General features: G+C 32.5%; 3 protein-coding genes across 4 annotated transcripts; 2 read left to right on the plus strand and 1 right to left on the minus strand.

Moving 5' to 3' along the window:
- The first annotated feature begins 1,648 nt into the window (after positions 1 to 1,648).
- On the plus strand, positions 1,649 to 6,492 carry LOC105121110 (40S ribosomal protein S11). Of its 2 annotated transcripts, XM_011019633.1 has the most exons (7): positions 1,649 to 1,789; positions 1,896 to 1,936; positions 2,049 to 2,149; positions 2,640 to 2,784; positions 2,855 to 2,944; positions 3,063 to 3,135; positions 6,420 to 6,492. In XM_011019633.1, the coding sequence occupies exons 1-7, from the start codon at positions 1,778 to 1,780 to the stop codon at positions 6,435 to 6,437; spliced, it is 480 nt and encodes a 159-aa protein (XP_011017935.1). In that variant the 5' UTR covers positions 1,649 to 1,777; the 3' UTR covers positions 6,438 to 6,492. The 2 variants fall into 2 exon arrangements, with proteins under 2 accessions (XP_011017935.1, XP_011017934.1); XM_011019632.1 differs by lacking the exon at positions 6,420 to 6,492 and having other exon boundaries at positions 3,063 to 3,419.
- Positions 6,493 to 11,611: 5,119 nt separating this feature from the next.
- Positions 11,612 to 15,218, plus strand: LOC105121112 (probable protein phosphatase 2C 27). Its single transcript, XM_011019634.1, has 4 exons — positions 11,612 to 12,201; positions 13,151 to 13,351; positions 13,900 to 14,111; positions 14,443 to 15,218. Exons 1-4 carry the CDS (start codon positions 12,088 to 12,090, stop codon positions 15,008 to 15,010), a joined length of 1,095 nt encoding a protein of 364 aa, XP_011017936.1. The 5' UTR covers positions 11,612 to 12,087; the 3' UTR covers positions 15,011 to 15,218.
- Positions 15,219 to 17,453: 2,235 nt separating this feature from the next.
- Positions 17,454 to 19,954, minus strand: G3PP5 (Major facilitator superfamily protein). Its single transcript, XM_011019635.1, has 2 exons — positions 18,553 to 19,954; positions 17,454 to 18,210 (listed from the first exon to the last, which is right to left on the minus strand). Exons 1-2 carry the CDS (start codon positions 19,526 to 19,528, stop codon positions 17,666 to 17,668), a joined length of 1,521 nt encoding a protein of 506 aa, XP_011017937.1. The 5' UTR covers positions 19,529 to 19,954; the 3' UTR covers positions 17,454 to 17,665.
- Positions 19,955 to 21,255: the final 1,301 nt, after the last annotated feature.

Raw genomic sequence — 21,255 nt, forward strand, 5'->3', positions numbered from 1 at the left:
ATTTAATAAAAAGTTAAGTACAATATAATATGAGACTGTACAAGTTTCAAGATCAAATAATTTTTATTTAATGTGTTATAAAATAATATAATTCATGTCTTAAAACTTCATTTAACAATTTAAGCTTTTGAATTAAAATGATTCTTTAACATCATATTATGGATTACAATAATAATTCACGGTGTTTTATTTTTTGTTATGATTTCTTTTTAAATTTCTTTTTAGTTGATTTTATCTTTAAAAATTTGGATGATTAAAAACTTAGTTTTGTAATTTATTTCTTTGTATTTTTCTTTTATATGAGGTTAGTTTGATTTGTGAGTTTATCAAAATAACTTATGTTGTCATGATTTACAGGTTAATTTGGTGGGTGATCTTTCTTTTTTTTAAAAAAAAAATTAAACTTAACTATTTTCTTTCTTTATTGCTTTTTAATATTTTTTTTTTATAATTTTTTTAAATTTTTTGTCAATTTTATTTTTTGATATTGATATAGTTGAGAACTTGATTTTATAATTTATTTTTTATTTTATTTTTCTATGAAGTTAACATATTTTCCATCTTTTCCATGATAACCAAGATTGTCTTAATTTGCAAGTTTGATGAGGTGTTTTTCTTTAATTAAACTTAATTTTTTTTTTATTATTTTTTTTTTATATAATTAAAAAAATAGTTTAAGAGAAAAGTTATTTTATTAAACTTTATAAACTTTATGTATGTATTTATAGGTTTGGCTAGTTGATTTGATTTGTAGGTATAACAAGTTTACCTTTTTTTAATTAGTTTTTTTATTTCATCCTAAGATTTTGGGTTAATTGAGGATTTAATTTCATCTTTTATAATATTATCGTAATCTTAAAAAATGTTTTTTGGTATTATGTTAATATTTAGTTTTGTAATCATTTATTTTTATTATTATATAATTAAATAAAAAATATTTTTTTTAAAAAATTATAATCTTAGTGGAGTATATAAGTATGCTAGCTCGGATTACCTAATTTAGATGTTTGATGAATTTACCCATTAATAGAAATATTTTTTTTTTGTTTTTGATCTTTTAGTTGTTTTTAATTTTTTTATCTTTTAATATTGAATTGGTTGAAAAATAGAATGCATAATTGATTTTTGTTTACTTTTTACAGGGATAATTATCTGAAATAAATGTATATTTTTAGGTTAGATCTTAATTTTATAAGCAAATATTTTTATCATATAATTAAATAAAAAAATTTATAAAAAAAAGTTATTAAACCCAGCAGACTCTATGACCTGAACTACAAGGAGACCAAGTCGATTCAATTTGTCATTATCTTAATATTTTTTTAAAAAATTATTATCTTAAATTTTTTTCAAAAGTAAAATTATAATTTTACCAATCATTAATGTTATATTTAGACATATAAGGTTAATAAATTTAAATCGGGTTAATTCTTATACAATTTAATTTAAAATTCAAATTAAATAAAAAATTAATCCAGAATATTTTAAAATCAACTCATTTAATTTGGTTAAATATATTATAAAAAATTTCTTTCGTAATTTTAATATCTTTTTTATATTTTTTAAAAAATATACGGTAAGATATATTAGTATATTACCTTACTCTGAATGAATAGGACCACCAAGGCCCATTTATTTAACAAAAAACTATGACTACATATCTGCAAGCAAAATAGGGTTTAAAGCTTACTCATTTCAGCAAGAGGCGCTCTCTCTTTTGCATCTTTTACTTCCTGCTGTTTCAGGTCCTTGTAGAGAACACAAACAGCTGTAAATCATGGCTGAGCAGGTTCTCCCAACACTCTCTCTTTCTATTCACTGCTTCTACTTAAAAACGTTTAGTCTTAGATCTTATAATGAGCTCTCATTATGGTTTCTTTATTTCTGTGTTGCAGACTGAAAAGGCATTTTTGAAACAACCCAAAGTGTTTCTCAGGTAATGTATTAGAACAGCAAAAGAGGCGAACTTTCTGTTTTGTGGTCTTTTTATTTGATGTGGGTTTTTGCTGTTTTGTGTTTTTTGATATGTTTTTGTGTGTTTTTGGTAGTTCAAAGAAATCTGGGAAAGGAAAGAGGCCTGGAAAAGGTGGAAACAGATTCTGGAAGAGTATTGGATTGAGTTTCAAGACTCCCAGAGAAGCCATTGAAGGTTTGTCTTTTATAGTTGTGTTATTCTTATGATGCTTACTATGTTTGTAATTCTATTGAGCTTTGTATATTTTATTCTAGTTGAATGCACTGATTTTAATAGATAATTGAGTCAAGTAACCAAGATGTGTTCTATGATCATAGGGTTGTAAACACTAATATATTTCGTTTATGTATTAACTTGCTTTGTTATAAATCAATGTGTGATATGGAGGAATTAGAACCTTGTCGATGATGATATGGAATTTAAATAATTATTAAATAATCACACATGTCGAGTGCCATGGACATGATCTCTTCAAATACTGTTGATATGTCTCCATGCTTGTGTTTCTATCCATTCTTTTTTTTATGCCAAGTTCTTCGTTTGCAACTTGATTCATATGTTTGCTCCATTTTCATGTGCTTTCATGTAATTTCTCCTTCACATGATATTTTTGTAGAATGTGAAATTTGCTGACGTTGTTCTCCCATATGTTTACTTCTGACAGGAACTTATATTGATAAAAAATGCCCCTTCACTGGCACTGTTTCTATTCGAGGTCGTATCTTAGCTGGAACTTGTAATAGTGCCAAGATGGTGAGGACTATTATTGTTCGGCGGAACTATCTTCACTGGGTCAAGAAATACCAAAGGTCTAGTCCAACGTGTTTTTCAGTGCATATTATCATACCATTATAATTTAAATATTATTTTTCCCCATAGATATGAGAAGAGGCATTCAAATATTCCAGCACACGTATCCCCATGCTTCCGTGTGAAGGAAGGCGATCATGTTATCATCGGGCAGTGCAGGTTAAATTTTGACCACCCAAAGTTTTATTTTATATCATTTATCTTGAATGTGATTTAGCTGTTATTGTATATGCAATTGACCTTCAATTCATAATATTTGCCCCTCTTACCATTTCAGGCCACTGTCCAAGACTGTTAGATTTAATGTATTGAAAGTGATTCCGGCTGGTTCTGCTGCTGGTGGAAAGAAGGCCTTCACAGGAATGTGAAGTTGAACTTCCATTTTTTCTGTTCATGCTGGTGTTACAGCCAAATTGGTTTTAGGGTTATCTCTTATGTAAGAGGCAACTCCTGGAGTTTTGAACAGCATAGTTTGACAGCAGATGGACAATGAGATTCTTTTTCCCCCCTTCATTTTCGTGTTTTTAATTAAATCATGATTGTCGAAGATACCACTGCTACTGTTTATCAATAGTATTGGAATTTGTTGCTTCATCCGCACGAGTTATTGAGTTAAAATCGAAGATTTTAGCAAGGTGCATATTACATGACAGGTGATGAAAGGCTGTTCACGCACTTGCAAGTGTGTCCTGTTTTCTTGCAATTCTCTTCTGATGATGGCTAGATAGTAGACGTTGCTGGCATCTAATAATTTTCCCCCCATTTTTAAAAGCAGAAGTTGCTGTATCTAATATAGAACTCCTGTTCTCTGTTTTTTTTTTACTAAACCTAAAACTCTGGCCGCGAGGCTCTTGAGAGTTAAAAAAAGGGAAAGGGCATCACCTCTCTCTATGGCTTCTGTGTTGTTAGTTACTGATTTCTCCGCGGCTACACATCCTCCTAACCAAGGTTTATTTGGTGACTTGCTTTGGATTTCTTTATATTTTTTTTCCCCAGGATTTTGTTAGGTTCTTCGTATATTTTGTCCAATGGATAGCTTATAGTGCACCTTTTTGTGTGAGCAATGAATTTGTAATTGAAGTGCCATGAATATCTCTTTCCCCTTGAATGAATTCACAGTTGAGCCTCTTGTGATGGAGTCCCTACTGTTGGTTGAAAGATCTGGATAACAGTGAGCATTGAATGGTGCGGTAACTTGGGCTCACGAAATTCTTACCAACTCATTGGCGACATAGATTGCCAATCTCCTCTGTTGCCTGTGATTGTCAGTGGGAATATATGGAGATTGGTGTCTGAAAAATAAAGGCCGGAAGAAATCCTAAAATCAGAGGAATTCAGAAAAGAGTGGTGTTGGTCTTGGGCAGTAATTGGAAGGAAGAGGACAAGCTATTTCATCAACAAACAGATAGGATTCTGTATTTTTTTTATCCTTTTTTGAACAATAAAACCATCAATTTCTTTTAGTCATCTGTGTTCTTCCTTCTTTTTATTTGAAAGATTGGCCTGTGTAACTTCTGATAAAGACATGGTTACTTTCTTACGTTTGCAGTTTAGATATGTGCTTACAAGATTTGTACTTTTTGTTTGTTATCACACATTAAAGCTCTAGAGCTATTTTGAGTTGTTTTTTAAGCAATGGTTCAACAGCCATGAAGTTCATGATTTTTTATTTTAGTTTGTTGCTATTAATTCGTTAATCAATCATGTTTCAATTTTATGCAACCCTTTCACCACTTCTACTTGTCCAACGTTGAAAAGAAAACTATGCCTTGACTTGGGTAGTGATTTCATGATGTCATTTCTCTTCGTGTTTACCTAGTGCAAGATTCTCCATCGAAAGTTGAGAATCCTCTTCTTCCTTGATCCGTTACTTTTTATGCCAAGATTTTGCTCTTTCAAGCTCCTGGAAGGAAAGAGAGGGACATCCCACATCGGAAAGAATGAAAAATATTACGTCTTTATAACACACACTCTGACTACTGCTGCCCAGCTGAGCTCAGCAACGCGGGCTTGTAACCTAAGTAGGAGCTTTAAAGTGGTGGAACGTTGTCCATGCATGTAAGGTCGGGTTCAGTCTGGCTCTTGTCTGGTCCCGCCCGCTCCAAGCCAGGAGTTTGAGCGGCGGCATTCTAGTGGAGACCTGGGTGTCGCAGCTCCTAGAGTGGAGGGCACAGCGTGAGGCTGGTCTCACAGAGCAGCGATCACCTCCCGCTCATGGCAGTGGAAGGATTACGGGCCGATGCCTTCTGGATCCGCATGGCCTGATGGGCTGGTCTTAATTGAACCATCACTTTTTTAATTTGTTTTTATCATTCTTCTTCTTAATTTGCTTTTCTCATTTAAAACTAGCAATGACGTAACAGGTGGCCCAATTGGTTAAGAGTCCATTTGGCATAGCGGTTCGATTAAGTTTTTGATTTTTTTTTTACCAACCACCCAAAATGAGCACATCAGCTGTCAGTGGAAGAAAATGGACTGCTGCTTGGGATAGGACACGTACCAGTCAGCCAAAAAAGATTCCTTTGTCAATCAAACCATAATCTAATGAAAATGGCTTCATTTCTTTTGTCTTTGACCATATACAGTGAGTGCCACCATGGCATCATGACATGTTTAATGATTATCACTAGTTATGTAACTTGTGCTTGTACATGAATACATATTTTTATTTTTTTATATACAAGTTTCTCAATATATTTTTGTAAATAAAAAATTTAAATACAATTCAAAAAATTGATATGTATATAATTAAATAAACTAAAAACTATGTATTCTAATAAATAATAATTAATAGCATCTAAAAATAAAACTTAAAAAATCATAATAGATATAGATTAAGATATTTAATCTTGTAAGATAAGATATTTACCCGATCATGTTTGTTAATTTTTATTTATTAAAATATTTTTTATTTAATTAAACGATAATAAAAATAGATAAATATATTAAATTGATGGAATAAAATAAAAAGAAAACATGAATAATATACAAGGCTACATATATTTAAAATATCATCTGAAAATTAATATTTTTTATTTTTAAAAATATAATTTATATATAAAAAATATATCATAGATAAATTAGAAAAATATCTTCAAAAATTAAATATATAACTAAAAAATTATCTTTATTTAAAAGAGATTTTCTAAACAGAATAGAAAAGAGAAGGAGTATCAATGCAAAAATAATTAAGTTTTATAAAAAAAAGTATTAATTAAAATAACAAAAATAAAAAAAATAAATTCTTTTACTAAAATATAATTGAAAATTTATAGCTTCCCACTCATATTTACCGTGTTTTTCATTTTAATCTCCCCTCTTTCAATTCTATCTTTTCATAAGAATTTAAAATTAATTATTTTTTAATTAGAACTAAATTGTTTAAAAAAATTTGAGGATAAAATTAAAAAATACAAAATTTTACATAATCTATCTACATTAAAATATGAGAAGATGAGCAATTGAAGCAGTGCCTAGTAAAAACACCATATATTTAGATTATAGGTAATATTAGGAATTAAGATTTTTCTGGATCTAAACAAAGTTTCTCTCTTATTTAATTTAAAATATTGGCATTTTCTTGCAGAAAGAGTGGAATTTCATTTGTAGTATATTTCCATGTAGTGGGAAGAAGGCCTTCACAGGAATGTGAGGTTTAACTTCCATTTTTTCTGTTTATGCTGGTGTTACAGCCATATTGGTTTTAGATGTAAGAGGCAACTCCTGGAGTCTTGAACAGCATGCAAATGGACAATGAGATTCTTTTTTTCTCTTCATTTTCATGGTTTTAATTAAATCATGATTGTCGAAGACATACATTAAAGAGTTGTTTTTAAAGCAATGGTTCTACAGCCATCAAGGTTCATGATTTTAACTTTTGCTGCCATTGATTCATTAATCAATCATCTTTCAATTTTATGAAACCCTTTCACCACTTCTACTTGTCCACCGTTGAAAAGAAAGAAAAAAAAAACTATGCCTTGACTTAGGTAGTGATTTCATGATGTAATTTCTCTTGCTGTTTACCTCCTGCAAGATTCTCCAGAAAGTGGAGAATCGTCTCCTTCCTCAACCTGTTACTTTTTATGCCCGGGATATTGTCTATGACCGAAAGGTTGGGTTCTGCAGTGGTTATCTGGTCCCACCCTTTCCAAGGCATATCTGGAGGGCACAGCGTGTGGCTGGTCGCGCAGAGCAGCGATCATCACCTTTCCGCTCCTGGCAGTGGAGGGATTACGGGCCGAGAAGTCATCTGGGATCATTGTTGCTTTGATGAGCTGGTTCTAGCTGTACCGTTGCTTTTTATTTTGTAATTTTCATTTGGAGAAAATTATTCGACTCGTTGAATCAACTGGAATTTAGATGATCTGGTAAAAATTCGGAAGATATTCAATTTTTTTTTTTCAAATATAGTTTTCATCCTGGTCCAGACCTCTCTCTTGTCATATTTTATTTAATTCATATTTTTTAGTTGATTATTATTTTGTTTTAAAGTTAATTATATAAAATAATAATAAAATATTTTATTTTTTCATTTAAATCCCTTTATATACTATCTCCTTACAAGAAAAAGTTATATTTTTCATGTAAATTAAAAAATATTTTAAAATAATCATTTAAGTTTTATTATTTACAATATAAATAACCTATACTTATATAGATTATTTTTTAATTTTTTCAAAATAATTTAAATTGATTTAAATCTAGTTGTATAACTTTAGGCCAGTCCTGTGACCGGTTAAATCCCGAGCTGGGTTCAATAAAGGTTTAAAAGGCAGCAGACACGACAAGTTGCCAAATGCTAGTGCAATGACGCAACAGGTGACCCAATTCATGGTTCCCAGCCACTGTACAGACAGCCAAAAAGAGCATGGCACATCGGCTGTCAGTGGAAGAAAATGGACTGCCGCTGAGATCGGACACGTACCAGTCAAGCAAAAAAGATTCCTTTGTCTATCAAATCATAATCTGATGAAAATGGCTTCATTTTTTTGTCTTTGACCTTAAACAGGGAGGGCCTCCACAGCGTCAAGACAAGCTTTATGATTATCTTAAAAGGATTTAAGGTTTTTGTAGATCTAACAAGGTTTATCTCTTATTTACTTTAAAGTATTGGCATTTTCTCGCAGAAAGAGTGGAATCTCATGCGTGGTATCGAGGGCTTAAAATCCATCCCCTGTGTTTCTAGCCATCCATACCTTGCTTATAGAATGAATTCCTGTCCCGTGAGCTCACAAGATTCTTGCTTTCTGTTTGTGGCCATTACACAGCATAAATTTACGCATCCCATTAGCTATTGCTTTATTTTGAGATCAACATGCAATTGTTCCGCGATACTGCAAAGATTATGTTTTAAAGTATTTTTGTTTGAAAATAAATTAAAATATTTTTATTTTTTAAAGTTTATTTTTAATTTAAGTATATCAAAACGATTTAAAAATATTTATAAAAAATTTTAAAAACATAATTTAATCACAATCCATCCATCTAGGCACTTATACTTTCTCTTCATCTTTAACTTTTTGTAAATTTATATTGGCATTCTCCAACAAAAGTTGACGTAACCATGGTCCATTGCTTGTCTTTGATTAGAGCCACGAACCTGGCGCTCCACATCCGATTTGGGTTCAATATCTTATTCGTCTTTATTTTCAGTGCAGTGTTTTCTTTGACAGATTTCCCCCATCTCACCTGTGATTTGATGTAAAATAAGATTAGAGTCAAGCATAGACCACCTGATTGACGAGTGAATAAAATCCGACATCGAAAGAATAGAAAACATATCACTACTTTACAACCCTTGTTCATCAGGGCACCGTGGCCTCGTGGGCATGTGAACGAAGTGGGAGTATTGATGGGGGTGGATCGTAGCCTTGACGCATGACGCAGATAACTAGATTTGGTGGAGTTGGAATCTAACCTGCCCACTCTAGGCATGGCATCCTCCTATAAACTTCCGTGACTCCTTGAGTGGAGGGCACGGTTTGAGGCTGGGCTCACAGAGGCAGCAAATACCCCTCTCGCTCTTGGCAGTGGAAGGATTATGGCTGGATTGGGTGGTCTAATCAGACCGTCAATTTCTTATTTTTTTATTTTTAAAAGGCTTGATTTATTGCTTTCAAACTTGTAATGCATGTCTTTAAAGCAAACAAATTTGTGGATTTAAAAGGGAGAAGATGCCAAATGCTTATGCTAAAAACACTAATTCATCGTTGAATGGATCACGTTGAGGGCTAAGACCCTTCTAGGTCATATACGAAGCAACCAAGATGATTCCTTCGTCAACAAAATCATAAGACTAATGAAAGCGGCTTCATTTTATTTATTTTTTATTGTCTTTGACCAGTGTAAAGTGCGAGAAAAGGTTTATGATTATCATAACCTAACATTTTTGGTAATGCTCAATTCTAAGCCACACAAAAGGAGCAATCCCTCTTGCATTCTTTTTAGAAAACATAGTGAAAACAACATCCTACTTTCCTTGATGGGAAGAATTGTGAGCTGCGTTTTCCTTGAAAGTAAGATTTTTATACTGCAAAGAAAGACGAGCAAGGAAGCCTTGGGGTGTGAACTCTCTTGGCAGTGATTGCGAGGGCCCTTTTAACTTCGAGAAAGACATATTTTATAGAAGAGAAAATGGTGCGAGCCACCACCACCTTTTGTAGAAAGCAAGAGGGAAATAAATCTGAAGTCATTGTCTTCCCACGATTGATCAAGAATCTTTTAGCTCACACACGAACCAATGAAAACCAATTCTCCTGGCATCTCATTCTCTGTTCTTTCTAGCAATTAAATGAATAAACCAAGCTCCATTAGGCATGGAGAATTGACATGTGAAGGGGATGAAAATGTTAAGATCTCTTGATATTTGACCATAAGACATTATTTAGTAGCTTCGTTGCCATCATTAACAACCTTTATGTAGCTCTTAAGAATGAATAATGATGGCTTTTCAGTCTGACTAAGAATGATGCAAGTAAATCCCACAAGAGTCCATTTCAATGTTATGTAAGGGTGAAATCGTCCCACTGCATCTTGATGGATCGATGCTTTCTTCTTCTCTTCCTTTTTTTTTTTAAAAAAAAAAAGAGCACAGCGGTTAAAAATAAGAGAAATTAGCTTGATTATTCTACAGTTTAGACCTTTTTACATTTATTCTTGTCTTACAGTTTATATTTTAAACCTGTCGTTATATACTAACAATTTACATCTTTTATTTTACACTCACTAGGAATATAAATTAAAATTTTAAAAAACATGGAGAATAAATTTAAAAACAAATAAATTATACTATAATTAGAGTAATTTTTTCCAAATATAATTTGTAAACTATCACAGCTAAAAAAAACTAATTTATGCATTAAAAGAAGCTAATTTTCATTTCAAGTATGCTCGTACGAATGTTTTTAAAAGTATTTTTTAATTATATATATTAAAATAATAGTTTTTTTGTTTTTTTATTTTTAATAGGAATACATCAAGACCATTTAAAAATATCTAAAAAAAACATTAATACATGAATTCTTCTAAATAAAAAATAATTTGAAGAGTAAAAACTATTGCAATGTTAAAAAAAATTAATTACCAAATACTATGGCTTCTATGAACTTTCGACAAATGAAATGGGATTTCATCTCAAATGATTTATCCAATGTTGAACTTCGGAAGCTCATTGAATTATTGGATTTCCATCATAATTCCCAGAACCCAGATGAATTCATGTCTCAAAGGCAAAATCTTTTTCTTGTTCAATAAACTTTACCTAAAAATTCTCCGTACCAAATCCCTCATACACAAAGGCATTATAATAGCCAACATCTTAATGTAAAATATCGATCATCATGGATTAATAACAAATTAGGATTGAGGTACCCATTGCATTAAATTCTTTTTCGCTTTTTTTTTTTAAGTTTTACAATAAAGGTTGTCTATCTTGAACTTTAAAAATAAATTAAAATTTTATTCTAAAATCTATACTCCAAAAAGTGAAAAAAAAAATAATGATATTATCATCTCCGACATTTATTAAAAAATAAGGGTTTTAGTTATTTATATGACACTAAAAATATTTTTTAATTATTATAAAATATCTTTATAAAAATAAAACTCATTGAAAACCATGTGAAACAACACTCTGTGCTATAATAAGCTCTTGCTCTTGCAAGATGTCCTTATAGGGATAAAATTTACTGAAAACCATACAGTATAATATTTTCTTCACACTCATAAGATGCTTTTTAAAAATCAAAACTTATTGGAAATCATATAAAAAAATATCTCATAATAGATCTATTATATTACGAATATCAAAACATCTCATCAAAATATATATATATATATATATATATATATATATATATATATATATTGATACAAATATATATATATATATATATATATATATATATATAGTTAATGATTTGACCAATCCCCTCGTATTAATATTGTAAAATACTAGGATATTAATTTATCAACAACTCATTCAAGCTTTGAAAATATTAGCAATTATGCCATAATAGTCCTTCTATATATTTGTAAATTCATTCTTCTTCTTGTTCAATTAAATGCATTGTATTCAAACCCCCAAAATCCTTGCTCTCCTTTTTTACTTTTTCAACAACAAAAATCCCTTTTCCTTATTAATGATTGTATATTTATATTTAATCAAACATCATACTATAACAAAAGCAACATCAAAGCTTAGCGGTGGGGCAGTGTTTTTTTTTTTTTAAATATATATATTTTTTTAAGTTTTTAATATTAAAAATAATATTTTAAAAAAAATCACTAACACCAAAACTTTACAATTTATTTTATGCGTCCAGCATGCCCATAAGAACAACAAAAACAAGAACAGCCTAACCAACTGATTTTCAGCCACTCTTTCTTAGAAAAATCTGGAATTTAACAGCTCTTATTTATATTCTCTTTCTCTCACCCTCCCTCCACCAAGGCATCGACAAGTCCTTCATTTTATTTTCACCACCATCACGATAGAGATATTCCACAGAATCTTCCACCCCTCTCTCTCTGTATTCCAAGTTTTTCTCTTTGATTCTCTGTCCTCTTCTGTCTTCCTGTGTGTTTTTTTTTTTTGCTCATGTTGTTGCTTCTTTGGATTCCCACAAAGACAACAACTAGTTGCTAAAGACTTAAATAAGTCTTCTTGTTTTCTTTTTTCTGTCACCAACATGATAACAATAATAATATTGACAACAACCATGTGTGAAAAAGATGCAAAGCAAGAAATGTAGAACCCAATTGACAATAATAGTAGTTGTAATAACAGCAATAGCAACAAGATGCAATCTTTGCCTTTGCATGGTGACCTCTTGCAAACCCAGATGGAGAATTTTGATCAAGACTCTTCTTTGATTAGTTCCAGTGGTGGGATCAGTGTTGCCAGCTCTTATCCTGTAAGATTTCTTTTCTTTCTCAAATTTCATTGGTTTCCACAGTTGGGTCTTTTCTGTTTTTGTTTGTCCATGTTTGTGTTCTGAATTTTGCTTCTTTTTGTCGTCGTCGTCGTCGTTGTTAGAATTGAGTTTATTGCTTTCTGTTCATTACTGCTTTGTTTAAATTCATTTTGTTGAGGAACTTGTATTGTTTTCTTTTTCTGAAACTTATGAAGTTATTGATGATCCATAATTGCTTTCTGATTTCTTTTTCCTTACTCTAAAAAGTTTCAGACTTTTAGTTGATTGTGTAATTATGAAATTGTTGCTGGTTCCTGTATTTGGTGGGCATTGGAGATATGTGGATATAACTTTTTTTTTCCCAGCTTAATATCTCTGCCTTGAATAATTTATTGTTTGGTACTTCAATTAGGTAGATACAGTATTATGACTTTTCTATTGTATTAATTTACCTTTTTGCACACCGCCAGCATGGTGGTACTGCTTTCTGTGGTAAATAATTCACTTCAATTATATTCCCTTGACTTAGTCGATGTTCTTCTTGGACTCGTGGTTGTCATGGAGAAATAGATGGATAGATAGTGTGTGTGTGTGTGTGTGTGTGTGAGGGAGAGGGAGGAACAGTAATGGTTGTCAATTTGTCATAGTAAACCTGATTTAACTTTTATAATATATCTTGTAAACTGTATGCAGGAACCCTTCTATATTCTCAATTATCAATCATTTAATACGTTTCTATGTCTATACTCTCATTTTTGTTATTGCTTATTTACTTGGTTCTTATCCATTTATTTTTCCCTTCACTGTTTATTTGCAATAGTGCATACTTATATGGACCAGATACACATATCATTATTGTTATAGCCTCTGATGGAATATTAATCTTGATCACTATTTGTTCTTCTTCTATCTCATTTTTAGTTTTGTTTGTTTGTGGTGGCTCATTCAGTTGGAAAGCATTTGTGAGGGTAGAGTGGTCACGGAAAGGAAACAGAATCTGTTAACAGATTTTTTTCCCACCCTTCGCTCAGGAGAGTGGTCTGATATTGGTGGTCGGCCTTATATGGAAGATACGCACATTTGCATTAGTGACATGGCGAAGAAGTTTGGTTACAGTTTACTAAGCGAGCATGCTATTTCTTTCTATGGTGTAAGTTATTTTCCTGTTCTGTTGTTCATCTGCTATTTCAGCTGATAATGAATTTCATGTTTTTGTGTTGTTTTGGTTTTAATCGATACTGTATTTTTACTTGTGCTTTCTGTTCCCTTATGGAAAAATCATAGCTTTTGGTCTTCTAGTTCATCGGGTAGCAATATTTTAGGATGTAGGCTTCTTTCGCTTATGAGATTAACTACACCATAGTGTACCATGATAGCATATCACTTACGATTATGATAGCAAGTGTGAAGGTTCTAGTAAGTATTAGTCTAAAATTGAATCGGAGCTTACCACTTTAAATAAATCTGAGCATCACTTTAAACTTGAAAATCTGAAACTTCCATGTTTTCAATCAGCATGCTAGAAACCTGTGCTCATCTGACACCAAGAATAGCTCTCTAATTTGAACTTTGCTCGCCTGGAAACAGATATGATGTAATTGCACTGCATAAATACTTTATAAAAACAAAGACAACAAGGAATAGGAAGTGGAATTTTTTCTTTCTTATTTTAAGAATTAAATATACTTTGGAAAACAGGTATTTGATGGGCATGGAGGAAAGACTGCAGCACATTTTGTACGCGAGCATTTACCAAGAGTCATTGTTGAGGATGCCGATTTCCCTGTAAAACTTGAGAAAGTGATTACAAGATCATTCATTGAGATTGATGCTGCATTTGAAAAGTCATGCTCCCTTGAGTCAGGCCGTTCTTCTGGCACTACTGCACTTACTGCAATGATATTTGGGAGGTAACAGCTTCTTATCGTTTTTCTGTAGTCAGCCATCTGCTTCCTATGGTTTATTTAGGACTTTCTAGCCCCTTGAATCCCGTTTGTTTATTCCATCTGTCACTTCCAAGGCAATTCTGTCCTGGGTTAACAGTCCTGAATGTGCTATAGTCATTAAGGTTAATGACGACCCAATTGTAGCTTTCTGACCAATCATAAAGATCTGCCATGTCACCTAAGATCTTGCATTGTCAGGAATTGCTCCAATCCATTAGTTTTATCATTGTATTGACATTCTGTTATGTCTTATCACAAAGTGCGTTGTCATGAAAAAAATGTCTTTCTTGGACAGGTCATTACTCGTGGCAAATGCTGGTGATTGTCGGGCAGTATTATCACGGGGTGGAGTAGTGAAGGAAATGTCAGAGGATCATAGACCTTGCTGTGTGAAAGAAAGGACAAGAATTGAGTCCTTGGGTGGATTCATCGACGATGGTTATCTAAATGGTCAGTTAGCTGTTACCCGTGCATTAGGTGACTGGCACCTTGAAGGAATGAAGAAAAAGGGTGACAGAAGTGGGCCCTTAAGTGCTGAACCAGAACTTAAATTGGTTACACTGACGAAGGAAGATGAGTTCTTGATAATCGGAAGTGATGGAATATGGGATGTGTATTCAAATCAAAATGCAGTAGATTTTGTTCGGAAGAGACTTCAAGAGCACAATGATTTAAAGCAATGCTGCAGAGAAATGGTAGGGGAAGCATTAAAACGGGGAGCAACTGACAACTTGACAGTTGTGATTGTTAGCTTTCACTCAGAGCCACCGCCACCAGTGGTGGTACAGAGGGCAAGAGTCAGGCGAAGCATTTCCGCCGAGGGGCTTCAGAATCTCAAATGTTTGCTAGAAGGTAGTGCTTAAAACATTTCATCCAAGTTCCCTAGGTGGTGAAGGGTAGAGCCAATCAAATAACAACAGTAAATAGCTAAATTGGCTGTCCTCAAGTTTTGTTGGTGTATACTGTATATAAATTCACGGGCAAATAGAATCTGCATTTTTCTTCCCTCCTATCATTCTCGCCTCATTCACTGGAGTCTTTGCAGCAGTCGATGTATTCCCATTTCTCTCCTTTATCTTGTCATTGCCTGCAAAAGGTGCCTAGTAAGAAATTGGTCCGAAGAAAGGAGATTTGCTTATTTGAGGCAGGGACTGATTTAGGGTAAATGATCAATGCCAGAGTAAGCATGCCCTTAACTGCATGATTTTACCTCTCTGGTATTCTTACATCCAGAAGATGCATTGATCACAGTAATAATTAACGTCTTGTTGATGCAGGCGCATTCTATTGCACGCTTGTGTAAAATCACATACGAACGTCTCAGGGCTCTTTTCATTTAACCAAGTTTCTACTTAAAGATTTGGACCCAAGGGCTGAGAGATGCTCTCTACTTGACTAACGAGCAAGTGGCTTGCAAAATGGCACCATGTAAAGGAAGGATGAAATTGAAAATTGAATTTCGTGGAAATAAATTAAAAGGCCACCAATTTTATCAGTTGGATGTGAGAATGCCAGCTTCCCCCTCTATTTAACACATGTAGGAGCCTGCATGTGGTCAAGGTATAAAATTGCTTCAATCACGCCTTCATTTTTTATACATTGTCTGGAATTGAAGGTAATAGCTGGCTTTTCTAACGTCTAGGACTTGGTAAAACCAAGTTTAGTTTGAAAAGACCCAGAAGGTGCATCATTGTTCAATACTGCCTTCAATTATTTTAACAAAAGGATCCGATTGCAGAGAGGTATATAGATGAAGGACCCAATCAATAAAATTGATATCTAAGGGACAAATCAATTTATGTTGCAAACTAATGTATCAAAAATTATTTCCAATCATACCTAACAGAAAAGGAAACATCAAAATGATATTCTTCGTTTTATTAGTTATAAGATGAATTCCTCTATCATACTAAATAATACAATATTTAATCTTTATTTAATATTTTATTTAAATGAAATAATCCGGCCTATAATTCTTCCTTTAAGATATTCATAGAGGCTTGAATTTTTGTTAATATAAGTCAATATTTAATATTTTATAAAACTATGAGTTTTTAAACTTAACAAATTGCAGTGGATGCATTTCAACCTCTTTACCCGATGTTGATTTAAAAAAACTTAGGTTTAGTAGTTTTTTTAGTTTTTTTTTATATGATTGTTTTAATTTTATTAGAACTATGAGTTAGAAAAGTTAATTTAAGTAGGCTTTTTTTTTAATTCTTTTATGTGATTAATATTTTTTTATCTTTTAATATTTGATTTGTTAAGAATTGATCTTTACGGTTTTTTCATATTCGATGCTTCTAGTCACATGATTTAGGACATGGGTTTTATAGGCTAACAACAGTTAATATTAATTTTATTTTATTTTATTTTTATCATAATTTGACATTTGTCTTTTAAAAAATAGAATTTCATGATTTTTTTTATTTTTTCTCTTAGTTTGTCTCGATATTATAACCTAATTGTTAGTTTAATGAGTTAACTTAGATAGACTTAAGTTATTTTTTAACTAACAATTGTTATATTTTTAATCCTTTTATATATATAATTTTTAATTATATTATTTAATATTTGATTTGTTGTGAATTAAGCTTTAATTTTTTAAAAAATTTATTGTTTTTAATAAAATAACTTGAGTTATAAACTTAATGGATTAGAAAGTGTTAGTATCTTTTCCTTTTATTTTATTATTTAATATTATTTTTTTATTTTACATTGGTTTTTGCTTGCTTTAAAATACGCTGCATTGATGAACATTATTTTTTTCTAAATTTGTTTTTATCTCAGTTGTGGCAGAGCACGGGTGGGTGATATAGCTAGTTCAATCTCAAGCTCGTTGCTATATACAGTTTCAGTTACTGCTAAAAATAGCACAGCCATTCTTATCTCTGTGTACTCGTTCTCTGGATTCACCATATAAGGTAATCAATCGCTGATATTGAAATGGCATGTTTGATCTCCAACAATCAGTTTACATATCCACAAAGCTGTAAGATTTGGTGTTGCTTTACCTTCTTGATAAATCACTTTTAACTGTTCTGTTATAGGGCACAACATGCAATGCTTGTAATCAATTGGTAATCTCATCTCATGCCCCTCAAACTTTATTTGTTTATTTATTGTTTTTGAGAATGCCCTCCAAGTGTTGTATCTTCGACTGTTACAGGTTGGTAGCCGGACAACACAACTCAAATGACCATGGAAGTTTAGCTCTCTTTTTTCAGTGACATGTTAGGAGTGCCAATTTGTGACGAACCAATAAGAAATGTTAGAAATAGCGGGTGCTAGAGTGTCCCTGAACAGTAGTGTAGAATGTAGAAGGCTTATATTATTGGTATCTTAGTTTGTACATGTACAACAGGAAGTAAGAATATATCTGACCAAAGAATGAGTTACAAAATACAGACATGTATAATCACTTGCAGGATCCTTTATATCCAAGTGTTTTTCCATGGAACCTGTTTTATGACTAGCTGTAAAAGGAATACAGACGATAATCTTAGAAGCACTTTCCATCATTGAGCAGTTGCATTGTTTGAAAGCCATTTTCTATCGTTCAGCATCCCTTTAATCTCAGTTTTCGCAACTCGAATCAAGAACAAACTCGCAAGGAATATAGAAACAATAAGCATCAGAAAGACACTGTTCCATCCTCTTGTGGAGATGTACCCTGCCAGAAGGGGGCCAACAGCTGCCCCAACAGAACCAGTGCCATCTATAATTGCAGACACAGTAGCTAAAGCTCGGGAATTTCCTTTAATCAAGTCCTGAGTACCAAGATCAGCTGCAACAGCTGTAGTAATTAGAGCATACGGGCCATTTACAAGCAGCCCAGAAATAAACATCAAAGCATTATTGAGGAGCATAGACACGCTTCCATAAACCCGGTACAGAACAAGGGCTGGAATTGATAGAAGCAAGAATACTATTGAAGTCACTGCACGAGCTTCAATCATATCAGATATAAATCCTGCCAAAACTCCGCCAAAGACTCCTCCAATATCGAACACCGTTGAAAGAATTCCAGCAGTCTTGTGGGACAAATGCACGCCAGCAACATCTTCAATTTCCAAAAAAAATTCATTAAAACAGGCATCCAGCATCTAACAAAATCAAATATATGCAAAGGCATGCTTCAGCAAACTAAGCAAAAAGATGCAAGTGCATCAGCCAGATGAACCAATAAAAGAGGGTTCAAGCCATGATAAGAAGAAATGGTCTCCTACAATCAAATTTCGAGAATTCATAAATAAAGGCAGCATTTGTGTTGATGACAGCAAATTCTCATCGCCATCACAGTCCCGTTCTTATATGACACTCATATCTAAATACATGCAAAAATGATTAGCATGAGGCAAATCAGCTCTTGATAAGAATTTCAAAGTCAAGAAGAAGCAAATACCTGTGTGACTTATGTAGAAGGGCAACCAATATAGAAAAGTGTACGCCACTAGCTTTGAAAAGAAGAGGCAGAAAGCAAATGGTGCCACACCAGGTAATCTCCAAGCCTCCAGGAATCCGATGGCTGCGGTAGAATCCAGGTTTTCCTCCCCAAGAAGCCCTGCTTCTTCTGATTCCACCTTCTCCAAATTCTCCAAACCATTCACCTCCACATCCATTTCAATCTCCTTCCCTGGAGTCTCAAATCCAATATCTTCAGGATTAACAACAAGAAACAGGAACACTAAAACCCCAGCTAAAATCACCAAAACTCCGGGCACCACAAATGACCAACCCCAACCAAACTCCAAAACCCCAGATGCCACAACCGACCCAATAATGTTCCCTACCGATGTATGGGAAGTCCATATCCCCATTATCAACCCTCTCTTAGCTTTCCCAAACCAATTCCCAACCACTGCCACCACACAAGGCCACCCTATAGACTGAAACAAACCACACAAAATCTGCACACTCACAAAATATCCTAACAAATGTACATTAAACCAATAACCTAACCCAAAAATAATGGTCAAAAGACCACTACCCACCATTCCAAAAACAAGAAACAACCTTAAATCAATCCTATCACCAACATGTCCTGCAAAATACATTCCTATTGAATATGCAGACAAAAATGCAAGATCAAGCTCACCAAGCCGGTGAGTCCCTTTAGGGCCATTAAAGGGAGCCCAACCAGTACCATTGGATTCTAATGAGGTTAAATTAGACTCAATCGTTGAAGAGTTCAAATGAATTTTGGGTCCGAGCACACCTTTTACAATACTTGGTGGCTTTCTTGAGGCATGAAATGAAGCATAAGCGAGAAAGGTGATGGCTAAGACTGTAAATTGGTGAAAAGTTAGGGTCTTGTTTGGAGGTTTAAGAGATGGGAAAAGGGTAAAAGCTGGAGCAAGAATTTGGGTTTTCGATTGCATTGTAATTGATAAAGAAAAATCACAGTAGCATCAGCTCATTGCAAAAAAATCCTAACCTTCAATATGATTTACCCTTAAAGTTCCAAACTTTTAAGGGTAAATCCGGTGTATAAGAAGAAATTGTGGAACTCAATAGCAATTGAGGTTAATCCGAAGGAAAATTTTGGATCTGTGGTTAGGGTTTAGAGAAATCACAATGCGTTTGCCTTTTTGGGAAAAAAAAGAGAAAAAGACGAAATCTAGAGCAGAAATGAGAAAAGAAGGGGAAGTGTGTGTATCGTGTAATACAAAACTGAAAACCCACTCAGTAGGAATTTTATGAATTTTAAGACATGGATTGGTTATTAAGAGGAAAACAAGAAGATGATTACGTTCGTTTTAGCCAACGGGAGGGAGGGTTAGGTTCTCAGGGCAGAGAGCTAGATCTCAGATAGGGCTTGGTCTGATGTTTCGTTTTCCTATTGCTTCATAATCATCCCTATAGTTTTGTAAATTGGTCAATTCACATCATTTATTTTACATTGAGCCAAATTGGTCCCTTTATCTTAAAACATCACAACACATGGAATTCATGGAACCATTTGATTAGTGGTGAAGATGGAAGGGTAGATTTGATCCAATTAAAAGTAAGGAATTTGATATGAACAAATATAAAAAGGAGATGGAGCATTCGAGATTCTCGGCATTTTATTAATGGTCCAAGCCCCCAATGTGTTTTGTTTTCTTAACTGAGAAGGAGAAATGTTTGACTCGACATTAAAGTGAATAGGTTGATAAGATAAGATTTGAAGAAGAAAAAAAGGGTTAACCCACTTGCAAAACAACATGCTAGTATTCATTATAAAAAGAAAAACTTAGATTAATAATAACAAGTTCATATATTCTTGCAAAACCTAGTAACAGAATTTTTAAAAAGTATTAAAAAGCCTCTTGCATTTCAATCTCCTTTCCTCTAAAAGATCTTAAGCCACGTGACTTTAGAGTATAGTAAAAAAAAAAAATTAAGGTGTTTTTTAAATATATTAAAATAATATATTTTTTAGTTTAAAAAAATTATTTTTAATCAATACATCAAAACAATTCAACAACACACACAAAATTTAAAATATAATTAAACTACGATATCAAACATCCACCAACTAATTAAAGAAGTGTTTTCTCCAACAATATTAGCTACACATTGAAATAAAGTAATATCCCTTTTATTATTATTGATTATAATTTAAAAGACATGGTGAAAGCACTATTCATTGTTGTAGTGAATTTTTTTATCCCTTTAATTTTTTTTTAATTATACTCTTAAATGCCCAAAATTGATAGGGAATTAAAGCAAATATATTGAGGAATGACAAGATTCAAAAATAGATGATCAAAATAAAAATAAAAAAAAAAACAAACAAAAGGGTTGGTTGTTTCAAACTTTAGAAAAAAGTTCACTTTGATCCACAAAATTTTTAAATTATAAATTCTCAATTCCTTAATATTTTTTAAAACATAATTTTAGTTTAAAATTTTGTTTTTTTGTCCTTGATTTGAAATAAAAAATAGAAAATGGTTGAAATTCAATAATAGAAAGAAAAAATTTTAATTAATAATAATTCTGACAACAACAAAAAAAAAATTGATATTAATAGACTCCATTCAATAAAAAAAATTTATAAATTTTTTGCTCTTAATCTTGCTTGAGATGGTAAACTCATGCTCATAAATATTTTTTTATTTCAAGT

This window comes from Populus euphratica, unplaced genomic scaffold, assembly GCF_000495115.2.
Source record: "Populus euphratica unplaced genomic scaffold, PopEup_1.0 scaffold31.1, whole genome shotgun sequence".
In the NCBI taxonomy this organism is placed as follows: Eukaryota; Viridiplantae; Streptophyta; class Magnoliopsida; order Malpighiales; family Salicaceae; genus Populus; species Populus euphratica.

What these genes read in the sequence shown, in the direction of transcription:
- G3PP5 (XM_011019635.1), bottom strand. Translation starts at nt 19,528, where the DNA reads ATGCAATCGAAAACCCAAATTCTTGCTCCAGCTTTTACCCTTTTCCCA. An exon ending in CTTCTACATAAGTCACACAG is followed by an intron (nt 18,211 to 18,552) that starts GTATTTGCTTCT and finishes TGGAAATTGAAG; the next exon opens with ATGTTGCTGGCGTGCATTTG.
- LOC105121110 (XM_011019633.1), top strand. An exon ending in TGGGTCAAGAAATACCAAAG is followed by an intron (nt 2,785 to 2,854) that starts GTCTAGTCCAAC and finishes TTTTCCCCATAG; the next exon opens with ATATGAGAAGAGGCATTCAA. An exon ending in GTTATCATCGGGCAGTGCAG is followed by an intron (nt 2,945 to 3,062) that starts GTTAAATTTTGA and finishes TTACCATTTCAG; the next exon opens with GCCACTGTCCAAGACTGTTA.
- LOC105121112 (XM_011019634.1), top strand. Translation starts at nt 12,088, where the DNA reads ATGCAATCTTTGCCTTTGCATGGTGACCTCTTGCAAACCCAGATGGAG. An exon ending in GTGTTGCCAGCTCTTATCCT is followed by an intron (nt 12,202 to 13,150) that starts GTAAGATTTCTT and finishes TGGCTCATTCAG; the next exon opens with TTGGAAAGCATTTGTGAGGG. An exon ending in ACTGCAATGATATTTGGGAG is followed by an intron (nt 14,112 to 14,442) that starts GTAACAGCTTCT and finishes TTTCTTGGACAG; the next exon opens with GTCATTACTCGTGGCAAATG.